The 15,946-nt window shown below is 39.0% G+C and overlaps 1 protein-coding gene and 1 non-coding gene across 2 annotated transcripts; one reads left to right on the top strand and one right to left on the bottom strand.

Annotated features, from left to right (window-relative positions):
• Window positions 1-1,143: 1,143 nt before the first annotated feature.
• LOC116106720 lies at window positions 1,144-1,250 on the top strand. Its single transcript, XR_004124349.1, has one exon. It is a non-coding gene; the product is annotated as a small nucleolar RNA R71 (small nucleolar RNA).
• An 11,924-nt stretch (window positions 1,251-13,174) lies between these two features.
• On the bottom strand, window positions 13,175-14,809 carry LOC116106714 (peroxidase 57-like). Its single transcript, XM_031393052.1, has 2 exons — window positions 14,601-14,809; window positions 13,175-14,210 (listed from the first exon to the last, which is right to left on the bottom strand). Exons 1-2 carry the CDS (start codon window positions 14,799-14,801, stop codon window positions 13,320-13,322), a joined length of 1,092 nt encoding a protein of 363 aa, XP_031248912.1. The 5' UTR covers window positions 14,802-14,809; the 3' UTR covers window positions 13,175-13,319.
• Window positions 14,810-15,946: the final 1,137 nt, after the last annotated feature.

Below are 15,946 nucleotides of genomic sequence, written 5' to 3'. Positions count from 1 at the left end.
TAAATACCATTGATTGATTGAATGCTAGACATAGGTTAGGAGATCCATGAAATCAATTTAGGATTCCACTTAGCTTAATGGACTTGGAATTATTAACCTTCATTTTGTAGGGTGTGGAAGCTTAGTAGGGATAAGTAGCAGAATATAGCCTGAGAAGGTATATTCTATAGATTAGGGTGTCCGATTTATAATCCTTGCATGTGAACTTAGAAGCAATAGAAATCGCGGCAACGTTCCTTGAACTCTTTGCGCTAAGATACTATGAATTTGCCCTATTTGAGTTTCAAGATTTCTTATGGAAGCGGATCGATTTTGCAACAAAACTTCATACTTTTGAAGTTGAGCTTCATTCTTGTCAAATCTTTTGCCCGACTCCTTCATGAATTTAGTGAGCACACATTCCATATTATATTTCTTCTCTTGAGCTTGGAAGCCTGGTGGTGGTTTGTGCTCATTGTTGTTACTCCACGAAAAGTTTGGATGATTTCGCCATGCTGGAGTGTATGTGCTAGAATACAAATTCCCTTGCCCTCGTTGAAAATTGTTGACATAGTTAGCTTGTTCTGGTTGAGCAAATGGATTCCTTTCTGAACAGTCCTTGGACAAATGATTTCCTGCACAAAGTTCACAAGTTAGAGAAGACGATTCAATAGCATTTACCTTTAGGGGGACTCCCAATTGCTTTTGGATAGCTAAAAGTTGAATAGCCAACGTGGTGTAGCCATCAACTTTGTGCACTTCTGTTGCTTTCCTTGTTGAATTTCTCTCCAAAGGCCTCACGTAGTTATTGCTTGCTATCACTTCAATCAGATTATAGGCTTCCTCCGATGTTTTGTTATTCAAGGCTCCCCCACTTGCAGCATCTACCATGGCTTGTATATTTGGTATCAACCCATTGTAAAATGTTTGCACTTGCGACCATATAACGTGGTGTAGCCATCAACTTTGTGCACTTCTGTTGCTTTCCTTGTTGAATTTCTCTCCAAAGGCCTCACGTAGTTATTGCTTGCCATCACTTCAATCAAATTATAGGCTTCCTCCGATGTTTTGTTATTCAAGGCTCCCCCACTTGCAGCATCTACCATGGCTTGTATATTTGGCATCAACCCATTGTAAAATGTATGCACTTGCGACCATATTGGTAACCCATGGTGGGGACAACTCTATAAGAGATCCTTATATCTCTCCCGAGCTTCATAAAGTGACTCCATATCTTGCTGGAAAAAATTTGTGATGTCACTCCTCATCTTGGCGGATTTGACCAGTGAGAAATATTTCATAAGGAACGCTTGGACTAACTCATTCCAAGTAGTGATGCTTCCAGGCGGTAGAGAAATTAACCATGCATTAGCTTTATCCCGAAGAGAGAATAGGAAAAGCCTTAGCCTAATTGCATCGCCGGATACTCCATTGTGTTTGAATGTGTCACATAGCTCCAGAAAATTTGCAATATGCAAATTAGGATCATCGCTAGGCAACCTTGCGAATTGTACTGAATGTTGGATCATATGAATGATGGCTAGCTTTATCTCGAAATTATTTGCTTGAACTAGTGGTCTCCTAATGCTAGAATAACACCCTCAATAGTAGGACTAGATTAGTCCTTCAACTTTCTTTGGATAACCACTGCTCCACCAGCCACATTACCCTTTTCTACATCATTCCCATGGACTTCCTCCTCATTATTTCCATGATTATCTCCTGTTGTTGAATCAGCCATTGAATTTGATTCTTTTGTGCTAGCTTGCCTCCTTACTTTTCTCAACTCCCTTATTGTTCTCTCGATTTCAGAATTGTAAGGATCAAGATCAGCACCCTTAGAACGTAAACTCTCCAGGATCTAAAAACCAACTACAAAACAAAATTTAAAAAAACAAAAGCAAAACAAATCAAATTATCAACTAAATAGCGCGTATTAATATTGATTAAAAAAAAAAGTTCCGTGGAAACGTCGCCAAAAAATTGTTGTGAAATCCGCAAGTGTACGGAATCATGCAAGTAATAAAGCTTGAGTAAACTAACCTATCTTATTGCTATTTGATTAATCAGATTTTCAGAATGATTCAATGAAAAATAAAACAAACTAGAAACAAACAAAAAATGGAATTTTATTAATACTTTGGTACGAAATTAATATGACTAAACCTAGGACATAGATTTCACACCAATTCAATCCTATGCATTGACAAATATTGTTAACCTAATTGAGCTTATTCTAAAGGCCAAACTCCCTAATATTTCGCTAACTTTCTCTCGAACAATTAACAAATTAACTCCTAATTACTAACCTAAATTATCTCTAATCAGATTTAAGCAATTGGAGATCATTAAGTTTTATGGAATTTACCAGAGCCTCATAGATTGTGGTAACCTATCTCTAGCGTTCGCTCAATCTATGGTTTTATTACCTTAGACTAATTAGGTTTCATCTCTCGATCTTAACCTAACCCATAAAATCATTCAACTCTAGGGCCCTTGAGAATTGAAAGCTTTAACTGCAATAATAAAACTTAGAACAAAACTTAATAAAAATTAGTAACAAATAATTCAATGCATATTCATAAAATTGGGCTACATCTTAGCCCCAGAAAATAAAATTAGTTCATCCTTTCAATAAAAAAAAAAAAAGCAACCATTGTATTCATAAACATGAGTATAAGAAAGAATAGAAAAACTTCTCCAGTTGGTGACCCAAAATTGCAGGAATTTTCAATCTCCAAAGAGCGGCTAAACTTCTCTCCTTTCTAATCTCCCCCAAAAATCAGCTAAAGACTTATATTTATACTCCTATGGTTTTAGGATTATGATTCCCACTATCCTAATCACTTTAGAACTCTTAAAACAGGAAACACATGTCATAAATTTAATGTAGAAAATTTCAGATTCGCAGTTGTGCCACAGCACTATGCCTAGACATAGTTGATTCTACCCCAGAACTTGCAATCTTGAAAAGAGGTGATTTTTGAGCATGATAACGCTCGAATCTGGCCAAGTTGTAAAGATACAAATTGTAGCCGTTTGAATAATATTTCCAACGGTCAAAGAATCGTCTCAATCCAAAATCTACAGCTCAAGTTATTGTCAAATTACTAACGCATGTTCAAACTGGAGCGTTTTCCAGGATTTTCACTTCAACTTCAAATCGCTGTAACTTCTTCGTTTCAGCTCCGAATCACAGACCGTTTGATTCTTGTCATCCCACATTCCATCCTCAATATAATATTCATTGAATGTCATCTTTAAGAAATTATAACCTGAAAACACTCAAAACATACATGTGATCCCATAAAAGACATTTATGAAATAATTAAGTTAGATTAAATAAATTAAACCAAATTTCCCATAAGTAATTCTCATAAACCACTAAGTACACATGTATTTTCAAGCTCTTATCAACAGATAAAAATTGCATATTAAAATTCCTTCCTACTTGGTGTGAATTTCAAGTCCCTACAATTGGGAAACTGATGGGTTTGGGTAAGGTCCATCATGATTTGTACTACTAAACAACTGATATTTGTTTTTAAGGATTTTCATACGTCACCTTCTTGTCTTACAAATAAAACTTCTCATTGCAATACAAATATTAATAAAAATTCCTTTATTTTCCATCAAAGATTGAGTCAAAGTGCCTCAATTCCTCAACCTCAGTGTCCAATTTGTCCTCATGCAAAACAGTCACTTACTACTTTTCCAAATAGCACAACCACTACTGCACATCCATTTGCCTTGATCCACCTTGACATTTGGGATCCTTATCACACCCTTAATCATGATGGATCCAGATTTTTCCTCACCATTGTAGATGATTTCTCTCATGTGACGTGGGTCTTCCTCATACAATCCAAAACTCAAACACTTATCTATATCAAAAAAAAAAAAAAAAAATTTGTCCATGGTAAAAACTCAATTTCACACATCAATTCAACATGTTCAAACTGACAATGCTCGAGATTTCTTTAATTTTCACTGTTCATCTCTTTAAATTCTCCACGAGAGTTCTTATGTCTATACTCCACAAAAAATGGTGTAGTAGAACAAAAATACCATCACCTGTTAGAAGTAGCTCATGCCCTTAAATACCAAATCAATATACATGTAGGTTTTGGGGGTGAGAGTGTGGTCATAGCTACTTATCTTATTAATCGCATGCCAACCCAAGTGCTAAATGGCAAGACACCCTATGACATTTTATTTGGGAAACCACCTACCATGAGCCACCTTCTTGTTTTTGCTTCCTTTGTTACTCTATTGTTGTTGGTCCACATTACAAGTTTGGCCTTCAAGCCACTCGATGTATTTTTATGGGTTATCCCATACTCATAAGGGCTACCGTTTGTATGATCCAGTTGAGAATAGTTTCTTTGTTTCTCTAGACGTTATCTTTCCTGAAGACAACTTTCCCTTTAAAGACATTGGTGAAGACTGAAGTTTACTCTCTCAGCATTTGCCTAATTTTCTAGATGATTATTTATCAACCTCTCATTTTATCATGCTCCTTGTCACTGACACCAGTACACAACCAACAAACTCTGGTCCTTCACCAATCATTGTTGATCCTCATTCTGATACAATTCCAACAAAATCTTTTGAGTCTGATGAAACCTCACCTACATCCCCTATAAGGTCCTTTGATATGCCTATAAAGCTGGCTCCCCAAAAACGGTCCTCTCGTCCTACTCGACCATCTATATGGAAAGCATATTATGTTTGTATGAATCAAATATCTACTGATGGAGAACCTCCCAATTACTCTAAGGTTGTCTGATAGTCTCATTGGCGTCAAGCTATGGCTGATGAACTCAATGCACTTGCACAAAATCATACCTAGAATATAATGACTGGTCCTACTCAACGGAAACCAATTGGATGCAAGTAGGTGTACAAGATCAAATATCGTGCTAATGGTTCAATTGAACACTACAAAGCCCATCTGGTTCCTAAGGGCTTCACAAAACGTGAGGGGTTTGATTATCAGGAGACCTTTTCTCCTATTGCCAAGCATGTCACTATTCGAGCTCTACTTTCAATTGCTTCCACTCAAGACTGGTCCTTACACCATATGGATGTTCATAGTGCCGTTTTACATGGAGATCTTTATGAGGATATTTACATGAATTTACCTTTGGGGATTCACAGACAGGGGGAGAATACGGTGTCTGCAAAAATCTTTATATGGCCTAAAACAAGCATCTCACCAATGGAATGAAAAATTCATAGAGGCACTCACAAGCATAGGTTTTATTTAGTCCAAGCATGATTATGCATTTTTCTCTTGGCATCGAGGTAAATCCTTCATTGCTCTAGTCATTTATGTCAATGATATCCTAATTACAGGAAATGATGAAGGGGTCATCAAGACTTTAAAAGAGCATCCCAACAGTTATTTTCGTATTAAAGACTTAGGACAACCAAAATATTTTCTAGGAATAGAAATTGCAAGATCTCTAACTAGAATATCTCTTAGTCAACGAAAATATGTCTTGGAGCTCATATTAGATTTTGGATTGTCAGGTTGCAAATCAAGTGCCATTCCTATTGAAAAAAAAAACACCAAACTTACTACTCCAGAATATGATAAAAGGATATCATCCTTAGACAGATCCACTTCTTAAGGATCCTTCACACTATGAAAGATTTGTGGGTCATCTGATCTATCTGACAATGACATGACCAGATATCAGCTATGCAGTACACATTTTCAATCAATTTATGCGCAAACCAAAACAGTCCCACATGGATGCAATAGTAAAAGTTATAAAATACTTGAAAAGGTGTCTTGGACTTAGACTTCTCTTGCCTCGGGATAAGAGTTTGGAGCTTACAGCTTACTGTGACTTAGATTGGGGAACATGTCTTACGACGAGAAAATCACTCACCAGTTTTTGTGTTAAAAGGATCTCTCATCTCTTGGAAAACAAAGAAGCAGTCAACAATCTCACTTTCGTTAGCAAAGGTTGAATACAGAGCCATGGCAAAAATCACGTGTGAGATCACCTAGATTCTTGGACTGTTAGAAGACCTAAAAGTACAAATTGAAAAGCCAGTCAACTTGTATTGTGATAACCAAGCTGCAAATGATATTGTGGCAAATCCAATGTTTCATGAAAGAACCAAACACACAGAGATTGACATCAACTTCATCAAAGAAAAAATTCAAGAAGGTATAATTAAGACTATGTACATTCGAACCTTAAAGTATCCAGCAGACATTTTCACAAAGTCATTACGTAGCAAACAAACTTTGATTTTATGACATATACAAACCACAAGCTTGAGGGGAAGTGATGAAGATCATTATGGAATGTTGATGTTTCCTTTGAATGACAATATTATGTTTCCTTTCATTTTATGGAATGTTGATATTTCCTTTGAATGTCAATAGTTAGTTTCCTTTCACTTTCGTGATTTTGTGTGATTATGGTTTTATGACTAGATTATATTTCCATTATTTGTTGTTACATTTTTTTGTATAAATAGGCAATGTATTCACTTATAATTCATACAATTCAATAGAGTTCAATATATTTAAATTGAATTCCCCTCAGATATCTTTCGGGCATACTTAGATCTGACCTTTTAAGTTATCTCTCTTGCCTTCTCAAAGATATCTTTTGAGCATACTCCAGCTCTCTTCAATTGCCTCTCTTTCCCTGTCAATTCTGACAATTGGTAAGAGGTGAACCTTGTGATAAGGAGAAGAAAGAAGTGATTAGATGAAGTATATGCTTTATATTATAATCGCGCCGTTTTTAAAAAAAATTACACTTTACTTTCCAAATTAAAAACAATTTTATTTAAATAATTTGAAATGGCTAATGGGGTGGCCAGACACTTGATGCTTTGACATAAAAAAAATGGGGATATATAAATGTTGTGTGTGATTTTTCCACCAAGCTCGGTGAGTTGCGAGGTATTAGCTCGACCTAGATCAATCTGACTCTACCGGTTGTCTGACCGAGCATAAACTTCTTGACATATAGCTCGACCCAACACAAGCTAGTCGCGAACAATCTGAATGATCATTCAATCAATTCCCAGATAACTTCATATCCCAGATATTACAGGAATGATTAGATTAACGCCATCTCTGCGCAATCACAGTGCCCAATCGTGAGAATACTGGAGTTGTATTTCAAACCAATTGTAATCCCTTTATTTTCGTTCTTTCCTTTGTACAAACATTGTAGATAAACCCCCTCAAAAGATGAAAAAATGGTGAGAAATTTTCCATAGAACTCTTATTGTAAGCTCTCACAGGAAATACAAGAACAATGGACATAGGCTCAAGAGTTTACCTCACCGAACCACTTTAAAAATCTCTTTGCTATTTACTTTATTGCATCCATTACTTGCTTATAGTTGATTATCCGTAATCACGCACACACCAATTTCGATCCGGCCAAGGTTTATCGGATCACTCTGGTTGGTGCAGATTTTTGTATCAACATTTTGGCGCTAGAAGGAGGGGCCCTGCATATGTGTCAGAAATTTTGATGAATAGCCACAGCAACCTACTCAATCCAAGCTCATAATGGTGCATACCAGATCGAAGACCACCATTGGAAACCACAAAAATATGGAAACCGCTCATTCAGAGGTGCAACAGGATGTCGTTGGATGTCGACCACATGTGCCGCCAACTCAGCACGTCACAAATAACCAGGAGGCAGGGACGTCGAACCCTAAAAATGATCAGCTAGTGGAGATGATTAGAAAAATGGTTGTATAGGTAGTGCAACAAAACATGGTTGAGCTAAGAAATCAACAACCAATTGCCCAAAACCTCGACCAGCCATGCTTCACTGGTGCCTCCCCAACAGATATGAATTTAGCAGGTGGCCAGTCTGGTTCATCAGTGCCAAGAGGCGATCGATAACTCGGACATCACAAACTGCACTCTGGTCACGAGCATGAGTCCCGCGGGCAAACTAACTCTGGAAGGTGGCTAGGGAAGCAACCACTGGGTGAAGGTGAAGGCAACAGTCACCCCTGAGATGCTCGACGATATCCCCAGCGTCAGCATGCCAATCTCAACCCACACCCAAAACAAGCTCGGTCCTTGAAAGCTCGCAAGACGAGTCACGTGCGCTTGTCTAGCAATGACCAACGTTTCAATTATAACCGATATCGTGAGCAACGCATCGATGAGCGTGATAAGACTTATCAACCTAGCCATCATGACTTAACTTCACGCATCAATGCGCATAACGGAAGGGCTTCGCAAGCCACAGACTTGCGAACACACTTGCTTGAAATAAGGTTGAACAGAGCCAACTAGAGCAACCACAATGAAGATTTGGATTGCATGCAAAAAATGTTCGATGATCTAAAGGCCCGCCAAAATGGCGTGGTAGAAGAAATAGTGAGTTCCCCTTTACGGAGGAGGTTCTCCAGTCCCCACTTCCATAGGGATTCAGGGTGCCAGAAAGTAAGTTCGATGGGAGAGGAGACCCTAGAGACCACCTTAACAATTTCAATGACCTGATGGAGCTGTATCAGGTGTGTGACCTAGAGAAATGTTGTTGCTTCGCGGTCACATTGGTAGGAGATGCCAAGAGGTGGTATAAGAGACTTAAGGCAAACTCCATTAATTCCTTGCAACAGTTATCCTCGTTATACTTGCAGCAGTTTCAAGTGAGGAGAGAGTATGCAAAGCCGCTCAACTACTTGAGCAACATTCGTCAGGAGAGAGACGAAACACTGACCTCTTATTTAACGAGGTTCCAGAACAAGCAAGCAAAGGTTGCAGATGCGCTCGAAGAGTCCATCCAAACTTTGCTAATTGCAGGCATCAGGCCAAACACAGAGCTGTGGAAAGAGCTCCTGAGTAAAGATCACGTGAGCCTGGCCAAGTTTTATGAAATGGCTGCAAAACACCATGGAGTAGAAAGCTCGCTGGCAGTATTGGCCAGAAGCTCGACGTGAGGAGCCCCGAACAGGCGACAAGATCGTCCATCAAACAAGCGTGAGGGTCAAAACTGCAATGATAGGGACCGCAACAAGTCCCAAAAAAGACAAAGAACATATAACCTTGGGGACAAGCAACCCTTCCCACCGTATTCAGAATATACCCCCCTCACGCGAGACATAGCTTACATCTATGAAGTCTCCCGTAAAGCAAAAAGATTGCCCGCTCCAGAAAGGATAAGGGGGGCTCCAAACAAAAAAGATCAACAAAAAATTTTTTGATACAACCGGGACATTGGGCATAACACCAACGAGTGTCGGGCTTTAACAGATGCCATCGAGGACCTGATACGAATGTGCCACCTAAAGGAATTCGTCAAGGAGGCACCAACTCGTGATGAAGCTAGTAAGCAAAACAATCAGGTCCAAAACTAGGTCCAGCAAGCCCTGGCAAATGCCAACAATGAGGTCCTAGTAGGTATGATCTATGGGGGGCTCAAATAGCAAACAACTCAAGGCGTGCTCGTAAGGCCAGAATAGATTCGGTCCCTTAGATAATGAGTTGTGAACAGAAGCCACCCAAACGGCCTAGGCAAGAGAACGAGGTAATAGGATTCACAGTCGAGGAATGCGAAGAATCCCCTCGCCACAATCATGATGCGATCATAATAACAGCTAGAATTGGCAATGCTAGAGTGCTGAGGGTAATGGCAAATAATGGGAGTATGGCCAACATCATTTTCTTGGGAGCTCTCCGAGGAATGAGTTTCACAGAGAGAGAGACTTGAGGGCATGCCCTTCGCCACTCTATGAATTTACTAGGGATAGCCTGATTCCCAAAGGGATGATCGACCTCCCCGTGACTCTAGAGGTAGAGCCCAAGATCAGGACAGTGATGGCCGAATTCTTGGCCGCTGATTTCTTTGGGCAACCAACTTGCCCGGCGACCTCCTTGCCTGAGCCACCCTACTGCTTGACCACCTTTTGCTTACCCGAGCCCCCTAGAGGCTTGATCGATTTCTTCTTACTTAAGCCGTCATGCTGCTTGGGTGCCTTTTGATTCCCCAAGCCTCTAGTCAACTCAGGTGTCTTTTCTACCAACCCCTTTTAGAGCTCGGGGACATTTCTCCCACCAACTGCCTTCAAGGCAATCGCGGGCTTCTTCGCACTTGGGCCATCCCCAAGCTCGCCCCCACCGTGCTTCACATCGACAATGTCAGCGGGCTGCTTCATCGCCAAAGCAACTGATGTCTTCTTGGTAGCCACCGAAGTTGCCACTTTCTTTTTAAGGCCTTTTGGTTTCTCGGCCCACATTTCTGCAAAAAAGAGAAGCAAATAGTGAGTGACCTATCTGCACAGGAGAACTAAGCACGAGCAAACGATAACTTAACCTTTTTCAAGAATGGTAAGAAACTTAGTGTCGCCCCGGCATAAGTCATATGCCCTCAAGTGAGGAAGCATGATGATCTCATTAATTTTACGCTGTCCATCGGGAAGGTCGTTAAAATGCTAAAGCCTCTGCAAGCTCGCGGCAGGGAGATAGTTCTGCTCGATGTTAACTGCGAAACAAAGCAACTCAGTTAGCTAGAACACAAAGCTCGAAAGGGATCCTCGCACACATGAGAAATCGAAGTCTTACTCCGTTCTAAAGTGAAAATTAAGGTCTCCCGGGCTTCATAAAAGAAAAATTGGGAGTCCCAATACGGGATCTTCTTCGGGACACCAACCAATCTGTTGAAATGTACCATCCTCACCTTGGAAAAGTAGTACATCTAGTCTTTCCCTTTCTTGAGCCTATACAGATGGACGAATCCCTCGATGGATGGCTCGCCCAATTTAGCAATCATGTACACTATGTACAGACCGATGATAATGACATACGAATTTGTAGATAGCTGGAGGGGAACGATGTCAAACTACCTTAGAACGTTGTCGGTAAAATAATAAGGGGGAATAGATACCCCGCATCTCAGGAGGGTCTTAGAGATCGCCACCCATCCGGGCAAGGGATTCTCCTGAGAAAAGTCCCCCAGAACCATCAAATTAATCTACGACGCATAGACCTCTCTTATGCACTCCAAATCCCTAATGGTAATCGAGGATTGTGGTTCCCTTTGCAGCCTGTGAACTGGAGACTGCTTGGATTGAGCCAACTAAATCAAAGAACGATCGGAAGAGCCCGTCGTGTCAGGGTATGAGCTTCGCGCGATGACTTCCTTGGAGACCTCGGGGGTTATATCCCCAAGGATTGTCGAGCTTGCGGGTGAGTTAAACATGCGATCAATTGTGTGACTACTGGAAGAATACATAATTATAGCTCGCTTCTGGATACCTGAAACAGAAGTGAACATGTGTCAGAGCTCAAAAAACTCGGCGACTAATTCACACTTGCTTACAATTCAAGCACCCAAGATAGCTCGTGCCACACGACGAACGCGCGTGACCTACCCAAGGTTTTGACGACCACCATGATAAACCCTCCTTAAACCCAAGACCGCCGGAGACACACCAAAAATGCTACTAAAGCCCTAGAACACTCAATGTGGCCACAAGAATGGCCACCCTTCAAAGCTAAAATTAGAAAAACAAATAAAGAGAGGGAAAAGAAACCTTACCGGAACAAGAGAAGTGTAAGAACTCGCCGGAAAGAGCGTCATGATGACAATGAAGCATCAACAGAGTGAGCAAAGACGTTAAAAGATTTTCATAGATTGAATGAGTCATTGAGGACTTCACCAGCTTTTATAGTGGCTTGCATAGGAGCCGAAAGGGCGAGGTTCAATCGTGACCATTGATCTACAGTGAATTTTGACCCTTTATTCATCGAGAAATCTCAGCCCTTAGACGTGGCCACGTGTAATCCATGCGTGAGGGGCGACGAATTGTCAGATTGTTATAATGATAACCGTAGCCACACATCACCTCGACTCTGCATGTGGACAATTGTAGTCGCCCTCGTGTGACGAAATGTGACTGCCAAAGGCTGTCGCATTTAATGCGACATGACTGCATGGAATTTACGTAATTGTCCTAACTTTTCATATTCTAAGTTTATCAAGTATCACAGAAGATAGAAGATTCTAGTGTAAACAGAAGATAGAAGATTCTAGCGTAAAGTACGTCGACTGGGCATGAGGTCGCCCCTTGGAGCTCGATTGAGCCTGCATTTGGTGGCATACTAACAACACCGAGCTTGGTATCAAATCAAGTGATAGTCTTCGAAGCTCGAAAACGAGCATCGAACACTAGGGGGCAAATGTTGCATGTGATTTTTCCACCAAGCTTGGTGAGTTGCGAGGTATTAGCTCGACCTAGAATCAGTCTGACTCTACCGGTTGTCCAACCCAGCATAAGTTTGTTGACATATAGCTTTTCAACATATAGCTCGACCCAACACAAGCTAGTCACCAACAATCCGAATGATCATTTAGTTGATTCCCAGATAACTTCAGATCCCAGATATTACGGGAATGATCAAATTAACACCAATCTCTGTGCAATCACAACGCCCAATCGCGAAAATATCGAAGTTGCATTTCAAATCAATTGTAATCCCTTTATTTTTGCTCTTTCCTTTGTACAAACATTGTATATAAACCCCCTCAAATGATGAAAAAGAGGTTAGAAATTTTCTATAGAACTCTTATTATAAACTCTCACAGCAAATATAAGAACAATGGACGTAGGCTCAAGAGTTTACCTTGCCGAAGCACTTTAAAAATCTCTTTGCTATTTACTTTATTGCATTCATTACTTGCTCATAGCTTATTATCCGTAATCACACACACACAAGTTTCGATCCCGCTAAGGTCGATTGGATCACTCTGGTTGTTGTAAATTTTTGTATCAAAAATAAAGATGAACTACTTATAAATAGAATCAAAAAGTTAAATCCCACTATCCCGACATAATATATGAGATTAGTTTACATGAGAGAAACATAATATATACGAGATTAATGTGACTTAGAAAATGTTGTTTATCAAAGAACAGCAATTAAAGGGGCTGGTAGTATGAAGAAACCTGATCCTATCTAAGTAGATAATTTTTTTGTTTATGAGTTAAATCAAAAAGTAACATTTTTCTTATTACATAAGAAATTTTCTTTATTAAATGTTTTAATTTTTTTATTATAGGTAAAGTTCTACTGTTAAAGAGATTGAAAGGAGATGGGAAATAGTGAGAGAAAGGAATTTCACTTTGTAGAGAGAGAACAACAAAGAAAAGACAGACTGCAGGTCATATATTCAACGAAAATGCACTAATAAATCAATTCCAACTAGAGCACAAAATAAATAAACAAATTGCTTAACACCATATTAATAATTTTTATTCTAAAAATAAAACCACAATAACTTCTTAAATCTCATTAGACCTTGCCAAAAATATTTAAAATGCCCTGGTTCGTTTTACTTTTTCCCATTTTTTGGATTCTTTTTAGACTTGGGCTTCTGCCTTTTAGTCTTCGATTTTTGTTTCTTGGGTTTGGGCTGATCGACTGGTTTCTTCGGCTTCCCTTGTCCCAGATTTCCTGAACTTAGTGGTTTGCCCTGGTTGACAACTCGACAATTTTGCCTAATTTGTCCATTATTTCCAACAAGAACTTCGATGCTCCCCATTTTAACCATAGCCTCTGCAAATCTCAACCTAAATGCAGCATTATTTGATGCAAAACCAGAAACAATTCCAGAAGTAGATTTATCCGAAGCAAGTCGCTGGTCAATCTGCATAACTCCTCTCTTGAAAAGGGTCTGATTGTAGAATTGATTATCTAAAACAAAGGGTGTGCCTTGGTCCAAAAATGCAGTCGGGTCATTGTTACCGCTGCAAATCCTCTTGAGCTCGGCAACCAAAGCAGGATCCATCGTTGGATCAGGAGCATTAGTTCCCTGAAAATTGGAAAGGCGATCTTCGAAAAAGCTACAATGAGCAACACCGACAGTGTGGCCTCCCAAAAGGGCTACCATATTATTTACAGTTAATTTTTTGGCAGCAAAAACATTGATTGCATCAGAAACACTTATAGTTGGGCCTGGTAAGAAAACTTCATCAGGATTTGATACAAGACCGTCGCGCCTTCCTGTAGGAACGGCGTAAAATGGTCCTTTGGAAAGAGCCACTGCATCGCGAGTTGCGAGAGTTATGATATCTGCGCATGAGACGGTTGAAGGACATTCCTTCTCTAGGGCGAGCTTGGCCTCGTCAATGAGCTCGAATTCTCGGACAGTCTGGTTGGCACCTGCGTCTTTCTCTGATTGCGTTGTATTAGTTGAGTCTATAAGAATTGATGCGTCGCAACCCTAAAAAAGGAAACATATAAGTGTAAATTAGCTAAAAAAGGATCCAATATGCATTTTGCAGAACCATAAGTTGTGACCGGACACTGCTCAGGATTAGTACAAATACATGCAAATAGATAAAGGGTTTATTTCATTTTTCCCTTCAGATCTGTTAGTATTAACTCATCCATTTTGTTCAGATTCATCTGCTTCATTAAAAGTATTTTTAGAAGAGACTGTTTAATATTTTTAAGGTATTCTTGATCATTTTTTATATATTTTTTTTTAATACTTTCTAAAAGAAGTGAACAAATTTAGTCCTAAGCAATCATATATAGGGAATACATAAATAGACCCAGTAGATAATTGTGAAGGATATTCCAATGTTTTGAGACATAATTAATGACTTACTCTAACAAAGCAGTCGTGAAAATGCATGCGAAGGAGGGCAGCCGTTACTGAAGCAGTTGTATTGAATCGCTTAGCGACTATTTGGCCAATGATTGATTCAGCTCTTGGACAAGTAGAGTTGTAAAAACCAACCTTTAATTGGGCTAAAGCAAGTGGAAAAAGAATGAAGAGCAAAAGAAGAACTGAGAACTTCGTTCCCATTTTCTCTACTGAGTTAGCAAGCAGTGATTGGACTTGAAGGGACAGCCGGTGGATATATATACTGAGGGGGAACAAATTAACAATTATTGGATAATATTAAACTATGACGTGCACACGTCAATGCACATGGGTTAATCTCAGCTTCAATAATGACCATTCGTTTTCTCAAAAGGACACACCGAATGGGTCCAGTATGACGTGTACGGTACAGATTCAAAGGATGTACGCGTAGTGAACATGGTTTCATCTATTATAAAATCCAAAAGGGAGTGCCATTTAGTCAATTACTAAGTGCTTAAAGAAACATGAGTGCACGTTGGAGATCTAGGGAGAAAAAAAGGATATTGTTATAATTTTAAAAGGTGATTCTATTTTCCATTTTATTCATAAAATCAGTAAGTTGACATAGTGCTGCCAAGTTATCATGTATAATCTATACATATAGATAAGTTGAAACTAATTTAGGATCACAAGATCACATACTGACGAGCCCAAGTTGTTGAAATCCAATAACTATGAAGTCCGTGATTAATTTCAAAGATTATACCATTGTTATATATATATATATTTAAGATTAGTAAATTTAAAATAATCTTTTATTAAATTAATCATAGAAGTTATATATATATATATAGAGAGAGAGAGAGAGAGACAGAGAGAGAGAGACAGAGACAGAGACAGAGGCTAGCAATATGCAACTGACTTTGTCTTATTCAATAAAAAATAGTATTATATTAGCTACAATTACATGTATTTAGGATTCAAAATTAGGTGCATCTTTTCGGCGATACAAAAATTGAATATTTGAGCTCACAATTGTAATTTCACTCTTCACATAATTAAATTACTTTAAAGGGGTGTTTGGTTCAGAGAATATTGTATTACTAGAAAGATAAAATTACCAATGAAATAAATTACTTTGAAGATTAAGGAAATGTTATATTATATATATTTAGTTAGATTGATGGGTATAAATAATTAAGGGTACGTTTTGGCTTATTGTTTTTATCTATATTCTCATTCCTATTTTTCAAATGTTGTTTGGCACGTTATTCCCAAAATATTAGTCCATTTTTTTAATTACATTGAGACCCTATAAGTTTATTAATTTCATTAAATACCCCCCAGAAAAAAGTTTAAAAACT

The sequence above is a fragment of the Pistacia vera genome, unplaced genomic scaffold, assembly GCF_008641045.1.
Source record: "Pistacia vera cultivar Batoury unplaced genomic scaffold, PisVer_v2 Contig520, whole genome shotgun sequence".
Classification (NCBI taxonomy): domain Eukaryota; kingdom Viridiplantae; phylum Streptophyta; class Magnoliopsida; order Sapindales; family Anacardiaceae; genus Pistacia; species Pistacia vera.
This window is presented reverse-complemented; position numbering and strand designations above follow the sequence as displayed.

Coding starts and splice junctions, on each gene's coding strand:
- LOC116106714 (XM_031393052.1), bottom strand. CDS start 14,801: ATGGGAACGAAGTTCTCAGTTCTTCTTTTGCTCTTCATTCTTTTTCCA. Junction 14,211..14,600: donor TTCACGACTGCTTTGTTAGA/GTAAGTCATTAA, acceptor TTCCTTTTTTAG/GGTTGCGACGCATCAATTCT.